The sequence below is a fragment of the Lissotriton helveticus genome, chromosome 9, assembly GCF_964261635.1.
Source record: "Lissotriton helveticus chromosome 9, aLisHel1.1, whole genome shotgun sequence".
Taxonomy (NCBI): domain Eukaryota; kingdom Metazoa; phylum Chordata; class Amphibia; order Caudata; family Salamandridae; genus Lissotriton; species Lissotriton helveticus.
Genome location: NC_136070.1, coordinates 622677813 through 622692999, shown reverse-complemented (window position 1 = coordinate 622692999; position 15187 = coordinate 622677813). Strand labels below are relative to the sequence as shown.

At 44.7% G+C, this 15187-nt stretch overlaps 1 protein-coding gene across 1 annotated transcript in view; it reads right to left on the bottom strand.

The window, feature by feature from the left end:
- Nucleotides 1–15187, bottom strand: part of LOC144781701 (cytochrome P450 2C16-like) — a 369430-nt gene that overhangs the window by 199580 nt on the left and 154663 nt on the right. The window contains exon 4 of the mRNA XM_078660676.1: nucleotides 12087–12247. Within this exon, the coding sequence (XP_078516802.1) occupies nucleotides 12087–12247 (161 nt within the window). The remainder of the gene's footprint in view (nucleotides 1–12086; nucleotides 12248–15187) is intronic.

The following is a 15187-nucleotide window of genomic DNA, read 5'->3' as shown; positions in this document are numbered from 1 at the left end:
AGGTCTTTGCTAAATATTCTGGGGTGCTCATCAGTGGGACCAGCGTATGGGAGCATAGGAGTCGGTCGATACGTGTGTGCAAGTCGTGTACGGGGGAGTAGAAGGAGTATTCTTTGTGTGTGGGGTGTACCTCCCGCCCTACATCACTAAGTCTCCAGCCCTCCACCCATGTCCTGAATGTGTCAGTAAGTTTGGTAGCGCTGGCAGCCTGTAGGGGTGGATGTGATCTATCCAGGGCCAGATCCAGCACAGCGTTCCAGTCCCCCCCCGAGCACCCAGGGAATGTCTGCCCATGGGGAGAGTGCTCTCCCGACCCTCTGTAGGAATAGTTCCTGATCGTAATTCGGGCGTAAATACAACCCAGGACAATCAATTTGCCATCTAGGGCACCTTTAACTAGGATATATCTGCCCTGCTCATCCACTTTCCTCTCTATTGCAGTAAATGGTGTTCCGTGTCGCACCCAGATAGTGGCCCCCCTAGAGAACGTTGAGTATGACGTAGAATATATAGTCCCTCTCCATTTCTTCCGTAACTTCTGAGCTTCTGAAAGCGATTTGTGTCTGCTGTCTAAGAAGGTAAGAGTGGACCCTGTGTCTTTTCTGCACTGCCCCCAGCCCTCGTACATTCCAGGTGGTTACCTTGTACACTCCAGATTGTTCAGCCATGATCAGTGGGTGGCAGAACCATTCCCGGGGGTGGTCGTGTGTCTAGAACACCGGGGAGCTGATCCCAGGAGAGTGCACCTATAAATAAAGACTATTAACATTTCTAAAACAAACTTGGCGCAGCCATAGGACATAGCCGAGCCCAACATTAACAATAGAAACATAGAGAACCAAATATTCGTGCCTTCGCCAGGGGGGAGGGGGGGGGGGGGTTGGTCCAGCACACATGTAGTCATTTTGTTACCAGTTCCAGTCTCTACTGGCTCAACGGTGGCCCGGCCCGGCACTTAATGCAGAAAGGGAAGTTCAATGTAATTACAGACAGAGCTTGTATGATTGGCAATAGGCGGCTTCGAGCCGCACCCCGAGGCACCCAGTACAGTGTCAATACCAGAGGATGTGGTGCGCAGTGAGGAGTGAGTCAGTGTCCGCTCATCATTCCTCTCACCCACCTCCCGCACACCCCGATACCCAATCGGGGTCCGGAACCCGGGGTCTAGATATACAGAAAAGGAAACCGTGCAGTAACTTCTGCAGAGGAGTCGATTCGGGATGTCACCCGACAGGTCAGGTGTCTATGAGGTCATTTGCGCCTCTAGGAGTGATTGTAGGAAAGAGCAGCACGCTGTTGTCAGAGTCTGAGTGTCCTGTGGTATCGTCAGAGTCTGTGGTTATTTTCGCCGGGTCCTCCCTGAAGGTGCCAGCGAGTGAGATGGCCTCCCGTCGTTCGTCCCTCTGATGAGTCCGCGACGGGCCGCGTTCAGCATTCCCCTTTCGGGATCCAGTCGAGGAGCGGCGGCTACCTCCAGAGTTCCTTTCCGACGCTCTTGCCTCCGCTTCCTGGGATGTCTCCTGACTTCCGTCCAGTCCCATCACCTCTAGCCACTCCTCAGCATCCGTAGAGCTTTCAAAGAAGTGTGATTTCTTCCCGTGAATAACTTTCAAGCGGGCGGGGAAGAGCAAAGCGTATTTCAGTTGCGCCCTTCTCAGTTTCTTCTTCACCTTCATGTAGGAGGCCCTCTGTTTGTGCACCATGTTCGTGTAATCCGGGTAGAGCGACACCCTCTGGTTTTCAAAATGGATGGTGGATCTTTCTCGAGCTTTCCGCAGAATGGCATCCCGATCACGACAATTAAGGATACGGACAATGAGAGGGCGAGGAGGGCGCCCCGGCCTAGGCTGTCCCGTCGGAATCCTGTGTGCTCGTTCCACACAGAAATATGGGGAGAGTCCTTCTGTCGTTACGTGTTCTCTAAACCACTGCTCCATGAACTCTTCCGCCCGCGGTTCCTCACATTTTTCCGGCAGACCATTTACCCTTATATTATTTCTCCGATTGCGTCCTTCCGCGTCCTCAACCCGTTCCATCAGCGCAGCCACTTGACCCTGGATGTCCTGGATAGATTTGCCGTGGTCAGCCACCTTGGGTGTAAGGTCTGCTAGTGCAAGCCCGTGGTCCTTGACTTTGTCCGCCAGCTTGCCGTGGTCTGCCTTTAAGAGGGATAAGTTATTGGTGAGGGTCCCCAATTGGTGCTACAGCGCCTGTCGGGAGTCACGGATCTCCTGGAGGATAAGGTCCAGTTTGTCTGTTTGTTGGGTCCTCGACCCTGTTTGGTCGACCAGGCCAGGTCCGCCTCTGCTCGCTCCGGCCCCCGTCTGCAGGCCGAATCCCGTCGGCTCCCCCGGGCCGTCCACGTTTCTCTGGCCCTTCCTGACCATGTTGCGCTTGACCCGCTGTACTTGTCTGTCCTGGAGATGTTCCGGCCACACGGGTCCAGCAACTCCGTCAGTATGCCCTCGACTCTCCGTGTAACAGCTGCAATGATCTCGCACCGAGCTCCTGGGTGGAGAAAGCTGCCTAACAGGATTTTCCAGTTCCCAACCGGGTTGCCTCACAGGGGGTCCAACCCCACATCGGGGTTATATCAGGCAGCAGGTCTCACTTTAGGTATGCTTCTTCCAGCTGAAGGCCAGTACAGGCTGAGGTCCGTAAGCGGGAGTAGCTCCCCGTCACGGCCTCCACCTCATGCGGGAACCCGTGGTTGCCAGGCAGCACCTCCTCGTCCCTCGGTTCGCGTGGCCCCCCGACCCCCAGTGCGGCTGGTCCTTCGGTTTCAGGAGGTTCGAGGTGGGGAACAGGGCCGCGGGAGGCCCTCGAAGGTCCCTGCACTGTGAGGGCCGGACTGCCGTCTCAGGGCTTCCCTTTGGTCGGTCTTCGCAAAATGGCGGCTCTTCCTGGCTCAGGGTCGCGCTCCCGGATCCCAGGGCCTAGCGCGGCTCCGCTCACTCCCCTCACCGCGCTCCGTCGGCTCCACCGCCGACCAATGGTGTCCGCGGGGGTTCAGGCGTCAACCTCCACAGGCCGCCGGCCCCGCCCTCCAAGCCCGCGCCTACCTTCAAACGGGACGCAGGATTCGTAGGACCGCCGCCGGGTCTCCGCGCCACTCCACCTCCGCAGGTCGATGATCTCCGCAGATCTGTATTTTCAGGAGAAAGCCGGCCGGGCACAGAGCTCTAGCGGAGACCGTCCGCCATCGTGGCTGTTCGGCCACGCCCCCCCAACAACAACTGTTGATTCTGTGCAGAAGGGGATCTCGATCTTTTTCATGTCTTAGTAATCTAAGCTAGTGGCACACCTCATGCCCGAATTACCTGAAGGACAGGTGAGCGAGGGTTTCACTGCTGCAGCCAGGATGTCATGCATCCTCCGGGATGGTGTCCGCTGCAGTGACCTCATCCTGTCAGCACCTGTGATGAGACATACATGTCCATATTTGAGTACAACAGATTGTAGCGAAGAGCCAACATGTCATTCTCATTAACCATTTGCGGATAATCAAGGACGATGTGCAGCATGTTTACCTCATTGACTTTACATCTGGGCACCTGCTCACATGCAGCATTTGCCAGCTGTTAATCCATGCAGCACTGACATCAATAAGATGACACATCAACTGACAAACTTTAATGAGAAGGTTACTGAAATTTCAAAGAAGGGGATAAATGACCCGGACTCATCTGCATCACACGGATGTCACCTTTACCATTGAGACTAACATTTTTCATGTGTTCAATGTTGTCTGTTAACAAGTCAGAAAGGAGTTCATGTGTGAGATGTGCAGTTGTCAGGGACATGATGTTGCTCATTTGTGCCTCCCTACCCATGAGGTCACACAGCTCATTTTTGAATGAGAGCACACAGATTTCTAATGTCCATCCTTTGAGTGTCCTCGGTTCCCATACTCCATTTCCAACATCATGGTACTACTTAGCTGACAACTGATGGTGTCTTGAACAGCAGACATCCAAACCTCATATGTCAAACACTCACCTATACATGTTAATATGATAGAAGAGGAGGCAAGCAAAAAACAACATTTGGTTATGATCACACATTGCAGATGATGTGAGAAGCTTTGAGGCTTCCCGCTTGCACTGGATTATCGTGTTGCTCTACAGCCAATTTATTTTGCAGGTGTAACTGCATGAAAAGTCATCTTAGCAGCCCCTACACCCATCTCTAAGGTACACAACTGGCACCAGGGTGTGCCTCAGCCATACCAATTTCATTTTGATTTAACCATGTATATTTTGCTAGAGATTTATCAGTTCATATGACATTGTTCTATTGTATGTCCATTCTGCACACACTTGGCATACATTTTGTGTCAGCCTCTCATTTGCCACCAGAGTCTGATCTGCCATGTGTGCAAAGGCCATATGTGAGCATATTGTGATGCAGGACAACAGTGTTGTACAACAGATACGGTGGATGTGAAAGACACAATTAATAAGCATTCAGCCAGATTGACTTACCTTGGCCCAGCACCGGAGCAGTGTGTAGTCTCTGAACAGATATCCATCCGACCTTGTAGCAGAAGTCAGTGTGTGTCTTTGATTCTGGGAGGACTGCATTGTACCTACAATGATAAGTGTGTATTGCCACTTTACATTTCTGCTGCCACATGTGATGCACTCAATGTCTGGCACAGAGTACGAGCACAAGCAGTTGTGGGCACCACTGTTGCAGAAGTGTGTCATACATAATGTAATGAGTGATCCCACATATAACCTAGAATGGGTCCACTACTTTGATGCTACCTATATCACAATTACATGCCCACGAATCAAGAGGTAAGGTCCACTATCGTGTTTGGTTGATGCCCAGAAAATAATCTATCCAATGTAAGCAGTACATGACCAGCTGTGTGGACTGTGCAATTTAATGTATATTGGAAAGATTTGAAGTTGGACAGTGGATGCATTGTCAATACTACTGAGACTGGTATCTCACTGCTTGTTCATCATTTCCCTATCTGTGCAAATAGGATTTCTTGATTAGGTCTACAGACACTATTACAATATAGTGGGCACACCCTTTTGACTAGTTGTGGCACTCGATTACAGGATTGGTTTCCCCGGTCTGGAACTGTTGGTGAAATACATGTTGTGTACCACAATTACAAAGGTATGATGAGCCAAGACATTTTATATTTTGACTTTCGCAGGTCACAAATGTCATATGGTAAAGGTGAATGTCCATTGACAACTCCAATTGTAATGAAGCACATTTTGCATATCTGGTTGACTTACATAGGTGGGCACTATTTGTCCCTCTGTCATCTCCTGACAATGTATGCATTCTGACCATCTCCTGGCCAGTTTGACTTACCAGTTAGTGTGGTTGTCATGTCTTCCTCTGTACATTGCCAATTCCTCCCAGTAGATGCGGGGACCTCTGCTACTGCAGTTGTCTGTGCTCTGGCTGGATGTGTCAATGGATGAGAAGAGAGAAAAGTAACCAAATGGAAAATGTGCTTGTGGAACTTTTCAGGGATTTGCCCATATATTCTGCGTGCTAACAGTGTTTTGAAGTACTGCCACAGACGGGGCAGGTAGGAGCAGTGGTGTGTTGGGGATTTAATGGCGTGGCAGAGTGGAAAATGGACAACAGAATATGTGTAAGATATATTTTGATCTGATGATACTCTCACCTTCTGCTTTGTGATTTATGCTAGCACAGGGTGATGCACTTCTTGGAGAATTTGAGGCAGAGTTTACAAGCCCCTTGAATAAGATTTACACTGCTGTTGCATCACTTCTGTAACACAGTAGTGGTGTACAACAGACAACACATTTAGAATTATGTGCAATGTGGCGCATCTATGGTGAAGCGTCACGTTGTTAAGCCCTGCGCAACATTGAACCTGCGTCAGCTTAGATGTAGGCAGGGTGGGCATTTCTTTATGATATGCCGCATACAAGTGATTCAGTCAGATTTCAGAGTCACTTTTCATAGGCCGCTGCGACGCAACCTTACGCCTGCTTGAAGCAGACGTAAGGAGTGGCGCAGCACGTTAGGTATGGGCAGTCCATGGACATTATTGGAGTTGCATTGCTCTTGCGACACGACTACAGCAAAGCCCCCCCCTACACACTATCAGATTCAACACACATCTGTCGATCCATAGTGCACCGCCATGTAAATGTGACACATCCATGTTTGCGCAAGGGTTGAATTGCATGTCACATTGGTACTGGCGCTTCCCTGCTAATATTTGTCAATTGCACCTTTTTTTAAAAACTTTATTTAGCATTTCCATATATCATTGCACATTTTCAGTCAATATGAACAGTTATTTGATTAGCAAGGTTGTGTATGTACGGCAGCAGTACTGTGCCCATGTTTTCACAAGTGGGGGAGGGATTAGCCTTTTCTGATGCAAAGGGTTCTGGGACTTGTGGTGCTACATAGAGGGTGACACATGAGTCTCTGACTGACTATATTTTTATATAACACTTTGGACAAGTTCCTTAATCACAATGACAGTGTAACACAGACAACCTTTTCATGCACTTTTTCTTTTCATTCCATTTACCTGGTACCACGTAGCGGACGTCACTGACAGGCAGCCCATGGACCAAGTGGGGGTGTATGGTTGTGAGGATATCCTCCTCCAGTGGGGTGAGACGGATGCGGGGTCCAGGGTATGCAGCAGGGAGGATCCTGCTTAATTAGATCCTGGAGTATTTCTCCTTCACCCTCTGCCTTTCGTCCTGCCACTTTTTTTTTATGTCCTGTACTGTGTACCTCTCCTCCCCCAATGGTGAGACAGCAGTGGCTAACTGCTGCTATAGGGCTGCCTTCTGTGCCCACTGATGCAGTAGGGTGGGCGTTTGTGGTACCTGACTATGAACTCCACAAGCATGGTGGTCTCCTCTGTAGTAAAGTTCCTTTTTCTCCTCATTTCCATTTTCTGTGGCACTGTGAGTGTTGTGGACACAAACTCTCTGTGACCAAACCTGTTCCTTCAATGTGTGCTGCTTTTATGTGTTTTGTGGTGCTGGTCAATTAGTGTTAATTGGCTTCAGCTGGAGCATGGTTGGGGATGGTAGGCACTGGCAACATTCATCATGGCAAAATGGAGCTATTGGCTGGGATTGGCTGCAGTGTGTCAGCTGATCCATGGTGGGGGATGGTAGGCACTTGGTCAGGTGTTTACCCTTGACTAACATGACCAACTGCCAAAATTCGTATCTTCCGGCCCAGAATCGGAAATTACGGCCTGGAATCAGATATCACGACACAATGCCGTAAATTGCAGGCCGGAATGGGAAATCCCGCCGTAGAACCGGAAATTCCGTCACGGTTGCGGAAATTACGGCCCAGGTGCGGATGTAAAGTTAGTAGTCATAAGTCTATTCTGTAAATACCGAAAGTAGTAAGTTCATTCTGTGAATACCGAAAGTAGTAAGTTCATTCTGTGAATGCCAGAAGTAGTAAGTGCATTCTGTGAATATCAAATAGTAGTAAGTTTAGGATTTAGTCTTAAGTTCATTCTGTGAATTGGGCCCCTAGTGCCAAAGCCCTATCAGCAGATGGTGATTCTGTGTCCCACTAATGTATCATGATTTGCCCCTAATTTGGCACATGCAATGCCAGTTTGATTCTGTTGTTGGCATGTAGATTTTACGTTCAGTGTCCAACAAGCATTAGGAAGCCATTGACATTTTACAATTGAACAGCGAGCATGGATGATACTGAAATTAAGGAGCTGTTGGATCAGTAATTTGATAAAATTGCAGGGCTGGGTTCTGAGGATAATTGAGTATTCGAGTGGCTATGCAGCCTTGCCTCTCAGTTGGTCTGGGCAGATTGTTGTTGGTGGTTCTGGTCAGGAATAATACTGGTAAGTGAGAAGTGATATACATGGGACAATAGGCCATAACTCTGATCAGGAACATCACTTGTTAATGTATATATAGTGAATGAGAGACTACCAGGTTCTTTCCCATGGAGTTTAATGTATAACATCTCCTCACCATTTTATGGGGATTCAAATAAACAGGAGAACATAGACTTCTAAATTCTTAATATTTGGCAAAAATTTGGTAGAGGGTTGAGGAGGTACATAGAGCCCTGACTTTTTCTAAAGATACCTTCATTCACACACCTTCAGCATGTTCAACTTATAGCTATCACTGTGTCTCAATGTGCATTTATTTTCTACATTTCCAAAACCATGGAGTTAAGATCAACAATACTTTGGATTTGCAATTAATTTTCATCTTTAATACCACAATTATAAGCCATTAAGGGGCTCTTTACGATGATGGGCAAAAAGCCTCCTCCCAACACCGTCATGGAATCGGGACTGACCGACTAGCGTATGGTGGTTCCGCACGCCCGGTTACGATGCGACCGAACACTGTTTCACAGGGGGGTACATTCTGTACCACTCTTGCCCCCAGACCGGAGGCTGCAAAATGAAGGGGCCCTGCTGGGGGCTCCCAAAGAGTCTTTCCAACAGCCTTTTTGTGTTGGGAAGGCCAGCACAGAAAAACCTCTGGGAAACGACATCGTAATCCTGAGGACGGAAACGCTGTCCTTAGCGGTGTACAATGTGGTTCCAACCAATACTCTGAAAGCCTGTCTGAACCGATTCAGAATAATCGTGCGGTTTAAGTTCCAACCACGAACATAGTAATCAGTCGGACGGAATGTAAACCGATCAAGTCGGTCAGAAGGGTTCCGACGCAATCGAGGAAATTCTGACTGTCGGAAGGAGGCTTTCTGCCCAACATCGTGTTCGGACCCTTAATCCTTAAGCGCCATAATGGTTATAAATACATTTTAGTCCAAATACTGACTTATAGAGTATACCCTAAGCAATAGTTTTACTACCTCTATCTTGAAGTAAATTGTTTTCACCATAGTGACACTACAAGTATCCCTATTCCTGTACAGTTCCACTGATTCTGCCATAGACACCAAAGGTCTCCATTGAAAAATGCACCTGCTAATTATCAGAAAAAGACTGCTACTATATTTTCCAACTTCAGGAGGTCTCACTGATGTTCTCAGATTTAGTGCTGCGCCTTTAAAAGTAAAGGTCATACTGGTGACTTTTAAATTTGAATGTACCTTTCTGAGTGAAATCTTTACTAACTTGAAATTAGCTCTCTCTTGTGCTGAGACTGGCAGACATGTATTTTTAGGGGGTTGGCATATGTTGGTGTCATTCGCTCCCAATAAACCCCAACAGTACATTTTCTCCACATAAGGAATGCCTTTCCGATCTCTGAAGCTGTGTTTTCTATTGTACTATTCCCTCCCCCCCCCTACCCTCTTTATTTACTTGGTACTCCCTGCTGCCAAGGGCAAATCACAGTATAACCAGTTTTCATATTCAGTCAGTGCTCCTAGGAGGCAGATAATTTAACACTTTTACTTTATTTATACTGCTTTACACAGCTACCCAAATTAATAAGTGAGTAGTGCCCCAGATGGCATCTGATATTAAAATTACTACCAAAATCCCGCCAGAGGTCTATGGAATAACAGGGTTAAAAATAGAACTTAAGATCAACTCTAGTTTTTGGACAACCATCTTTTTCAGTGAAGGCAAATATTTAAGCAATATTTTCCAAGGGCCAGGGTAAATTCATTGCCTGGTGTAAGTCCCAAAGCGAAACTGGAGTCCCTACACGACCTGGTCAATAAGTACCTGGGAGTGCATCCCTTGATAATATTGCTATTGTAAATCAGACCCGTACAATATGGGGTCAAATTCATATACGTGTTTAGTAAATTGTGTATTTTGCATGTTACTACATAGGGAAACATTTTAAAGAAGCACACCTGTTAGATTGTATTTGGTGATATGGGCCAGCCATTGTTGTCCCGTATTGTATGTATTGTAGAGAATGCCTGGCTTTGAACATAACAAAAAGCCAAACGCATTTAAAGCATGAGGATAAACTTTAGTCACAAATTAATAATTTGTTGGTCGTAACATACTAATTTTGATGGTGAGTTCTAACTTGATTTCACCTTGTTAGAAACGCTGAGCTTGTGCTAAGATTGGATGAATTTCTCATAGACGTTATGAATGGTGCTCTAGAAGCTAAAATGAGAACACACTTTCTGCAAATTCTCAAATATTTCCCTCAACCAAATATTACATGCTCAGTAAAGCATTTGAGGCCATATGTACAAAGTAGTGGCAGAGAGAGGCGTTAGCCATCATGGCTTACCATCTCAATCCACCACCTCAGAAACGCAAAGCTGCATCATATTTATAAGAATATGGTGTAGCCTTGAGTTTCCCCATGAGCTGGCACCAAGTTTAACAGCTTAGCGCCAACGCAGGCCCCCTTGCACCATAGTGCAAGAGTGTCTGCGTGCAGGGGAAGTTTGTTTCTGTGTAGGAAGGTGTCACTTCTATGTGTACTGCTTAATGGACACCTTGCTGCTTAGGAGACACCTTCCTACACATGAACAATCCGAGGCATTTTGCTTTTTTCCATGTGTGCTGTACAGGCAGCACACATAGAAAAAGCAAAAACAAGGAGAAATAGAGCATTTCTCCTTGTTTCGCCAAGTTAAGACCGGGTTTTCCCTGGTCTTAATTTTGGCACTGTAAATAGGTGGCAGCATCAAAATCAATGGGTGCTGTGGTGGAACACCCACCGCAACACCCACCGCCAACCCCTTTCACGCTAAGCATAGTGTGTAAGGGGGCCTTAATTACAAGGCAGCGTTAGGCCACCTTAATTGGCTTACCTCTGCCTAGTAAAGAGGGCGAAGCCCCTAGCGCTACAGGAACGCCGGAAAAAGTGACGTTCCTGTGGTGATAGGGGCTTGTACATTTGCCCTTTAATAACTTAGAATAGGAGCTAGACCATTAACATTCCCTATTTATGATAAATGGAGTCACATCTGAGTGCCATGTTGCTGGAATCAGAGCTGTAAAACAGAAAGCATTTGCCATGACAATAACATTTATAGGTTTTATTTTGTCAGAGAAATTTAGGTGTGGAAAGCTAAAATGAGGGTATATTTTCTATAAATTCTCAAATATCTTCCTTATCCACGTTAGAACAATGTGTTGGCTTGCTGTGTAAAGCATGCTCTTCCAACACCACCACTACTCTGTTGGTTGACTCTTCATAATCTATTGTAGCTTCACCACAGAGTTATAATGAACAACTAGATTGCAAACATTCTGTATTCAAGACAAATATAAGCCACTATTGAATGACATTGTTCTGGAATAGCAGCTGTTAAACTTAAGGCCTTTACTCTGGAGCAGGCTGAAGTAAATGAACATTAAGGTGTTAGTTCGGAAATCAGCTTGGTAAAATGTGAGGGGCAATATGATTTTAGTCATTTGAGGCACATTATATTATAAAGGGGCTAAAACAATTAACGGGAGAGATACCTACTTAAGTCCAGTATCCCCTATCCACATCTGTTTATTCAGGATACTCAATTTCTCTGTCACTCAATAGGACCCTAATTTTAAAATAGTAAAATTCGTGTAAACCTTGAAGGTTTTTTAATATTCCATTCAAATGTATAGGAGTAGTTTTTTTTAGAGGAGCAGTAATCTATTTACCCACATATCACATATTTGAAATGTATAGATATGTGCTCCAATCGGTAGTGAGGCCATTTTAGGGAATTGAAATTTGGACATTTGTTTGTTTAACTTTTAATTACTCCCACTTCCAGTCTTGTCAGTAGTTGTATGAATGTGCACTGGTTTCAATTTTTTTTTATTAGCAGTTAAATATAAAGAAATGATAAAGCATTCTTGAAAATATATATTGCTTAAAATGCCTTTCTGTTTTCAATATTACCGTACCTGCTAATTCTAAGCTAATTAATTAAAGCATATTTTAAAATAACATACATTTTACAAAACAATTAGGACACTATTTTAAAACTCATAGTCCAGACTATTTTCTGGGAATTATTTAAATGTATCATATGAACACATGAAAAGAAATATTTTGAGGGACTCATTTATTCAGGAAGATATAGCAGTAGCATACAGCTGTCAGATTTACAATCTGGTGTGAGATTCTAACCCAGGAAACAATAGTTAATCAGTATGCTTTCCTTAACCTTACCTCTCCCCAGGAGGAGCTTGCAAAGCGAGTACTCTCATTCAACAGCTGGAGCAGAGTAAGAAATTTCTTGTCTTCATAGTCAAACCGATTTCCAAAGACCATTGAACATATGACATTCGCTACCGCTTTGCTGAAGAAAAAGGTGGGGTCAAAAGCCCCCTCTGCCATAAGATAAAAAATAGTGGTAGATTAAATTAGGCAGTCATTTGCATTTGCTTTTACCAACTTCCCACAGTGTAGAAAAGGGAATGACATATATTCTCCTATATTGTCCCTCTTCAAAATATAAAATATGAACATCCTGTGATACAGAATGTCAGCATCATGTCCTCAATGCTCTCTTAGGAAATTGACACAGCTTTTTAAAATGTATCACGATTACAATAGTTTTGTATTTAACTTCTGCTGTTAGATCTGTAACAGATTGAATACTTACCAGCTATTTTTTCATTTAAAGCTTGAAGGTTGAATTAGATTTGTGAATGGATGCCGATACAAATATTTGTGTGGGTTAATAGGGGACAGATCATTGTGAAATATACTAAGGTTATCAACTGTGCCGAAACCTGTGGACCACAGTCCAATGCAATGACCATACTTATGGTAGTGGACTTATCTGAGTCTTTGCCACAAGAAACACTGATCAATCATTTATCTTAAAGGAGTATTTAGCGTTAGGGCATAATTTAGAGTTTGACATACAGGGTACTCCATCAAAAACATGAAAGAGTACACCTACCCCAAAACCCCGTCTACCCACTGTATTTTGAGTAAGGCGAGAGGTCAGTTTTCCAACAGTGGTGCCCCCACTAATTGTGCTGTCAGGAAACTTACACGGATAGCTTGATGGAGTAGGAACCTCACTTCAATGCCATTAGACTCCCCAACCTATGTAGAGCATATTCTATCTGCTTGGGGATCACAAAGGCAAAACAAAATAACCAGCCCACCCTCTGAAAGACTGCTTCCATGATGTAGGGGGCGTCAGTTTAAAAAAAAAAATTAAACAAACACCTGCTTTGGGATTCTGTGTCTGAAAAACAACAAAGTTTAGGGAGTTGTCATCTACAAGATGGTGGCCTCAAATCAAACTTTCAGTGCCTTTGAGGAATCAAAGGAACTTGAAAACCTATGAAGCAAGATGATGTCAATGAAAGCTTCAGGGGTGTGCGATATTTGGGCACAATAACATGGGATCTTTGACTAGAGGAGCTGGTTCACGGCAATGAAAAAAATGTAGATGACCAGTCTTCTTCTTTGTATTACTTGGATCAAACAAATTGCTGCGTCATGTGTAGACATGGTAGACTTTATTTAATTGTCTGTGTATTCATTGTGTTCTAACCTGGATACCTGTGGAGGAAACTGTTGTACAGTATAATGAAATCCTTGCTATAATGTTATTAGGCTGTCCTGTTTAAGGTTTAAACCTATATTCACTGATATAACCCACCAAAAGGGAAATCACCTTACCAGTGTAAACATATAAACATTGAAAAACACTTGCACAACCACAAACTAAATGCCATTCAAAGAAAAGAAAAGGAGAGTAAAAGAGTCATTTTTATTTCTTTCGGACGGGGGCAATACAATGTAACATCGTTATACACTGTAGCAGCAAAAATGACTGGGCTAACATTATTCTGCTTGAGTTTTGTTTAGGGATGTCACTAAAATATTGTTTATTCTTCCTTTTGCTTCTTACACATGTGTGGTCTTTGTCTAAAGATGCAGGGTTTAGCAGCATATTTTAGGTCCTGTTTAATTATTTTATAAACTGTTGAGAAACAGGAAATATCAAAATCATATTTGATATTTTGGCGATCTTTGATTCGTTCACTGATAGGAAAAATGGCTGGTTTCATAAGAATCTTTCCCAATATGTATCATCACATGTACCCACAGAGAATGAGTAAAATTCCTTGATACAGCAGTCCCCTTGTCTAGTGAGTCAGTAGGTGAATTGCCAAACACCCCAAACGTTATACATTCAAGCAAGGTATAATGACAGGTATAGGTGAAATGAGTGCTGTCACCAAGCATCTGGGATAGTGGTAAATTGACCCCAGACCTTTGGAAAACATGGAATGCAGTGTCACTTGGAATGCTGCTGCAAAAGATTCTTACCAAGTTCAACAAACATTGGAGTTATAATGTTTGTATTTGCAGTGATTCAGCAACTTATATGAAAAGGTTGTGTGATGACCTGTTCAATCGATACCTGAGCTGAAGTGCTACCCTGTAAGACATCCGTGCCACTTGTTAAATGGTATGCTGAAAGCATCTTATTAATCTGCTGTGTTAACTAGTGACTTTTTAGACATTCTGGTCCACTGTTTTGTTATGCGAGGGAACTAAAACACAAATATTTCTCATTTTGGGGCTTATTACCAACAACTAGCGATAATTATCGCTGTGTTGGCTTAGCGGCAATATTTCTATCGCCGCCCTTCACCCTTTTTTATCGCTGAGATACCTTGCTATTAGCAAGGTTTATCTCAGGAGCGATAAAAAACAGTCGAAATGCGTGAATATCGCTGTCAATACAGCGATATTCAGGCATTACCGTGACAATGCTCTTAGCCATGTTATCCACCTCTCATTGGATAACATGGCTAAGAACTGGTCAGGGCAGGCGTTAGCTTTTGGAGATATTCGCGCTAAGCGCGAATATTTCCAAAACAACGCCTGTGTTGATCATAGGAGATAGCGTATGTTTCAGTCGCTAACATCTTGGCAAGCCCACTTTGCATGTCATTAGCGATAATTATCGCTGACATGCAAAGTGGGCCCCTAAATGCCCGCTATCGCCTACAAGCTGTCGCTAACTGGTGTTAGCGACAGCTTGGTAATAGGGCGATAAAATTATCGCCGCATTAGCGGGAAAAAGTCCCGCTAATGCGGCGATAATGGCCCTTGGTAATATGCCCCTTTGTGCTTTGTGTGGCATCAAACAAAGAGTCATCCCAACTGTGTCACTTAGCTGGTCGTTCTCAATCCTAGAGGCCGTGAATGCTATAATATTCATGTGACAACCATTTACAAAAAGCTTGCTGAGTGATTATGCCATGGGCAGGAAATGTGAGGCTCTTTGGTCGCAA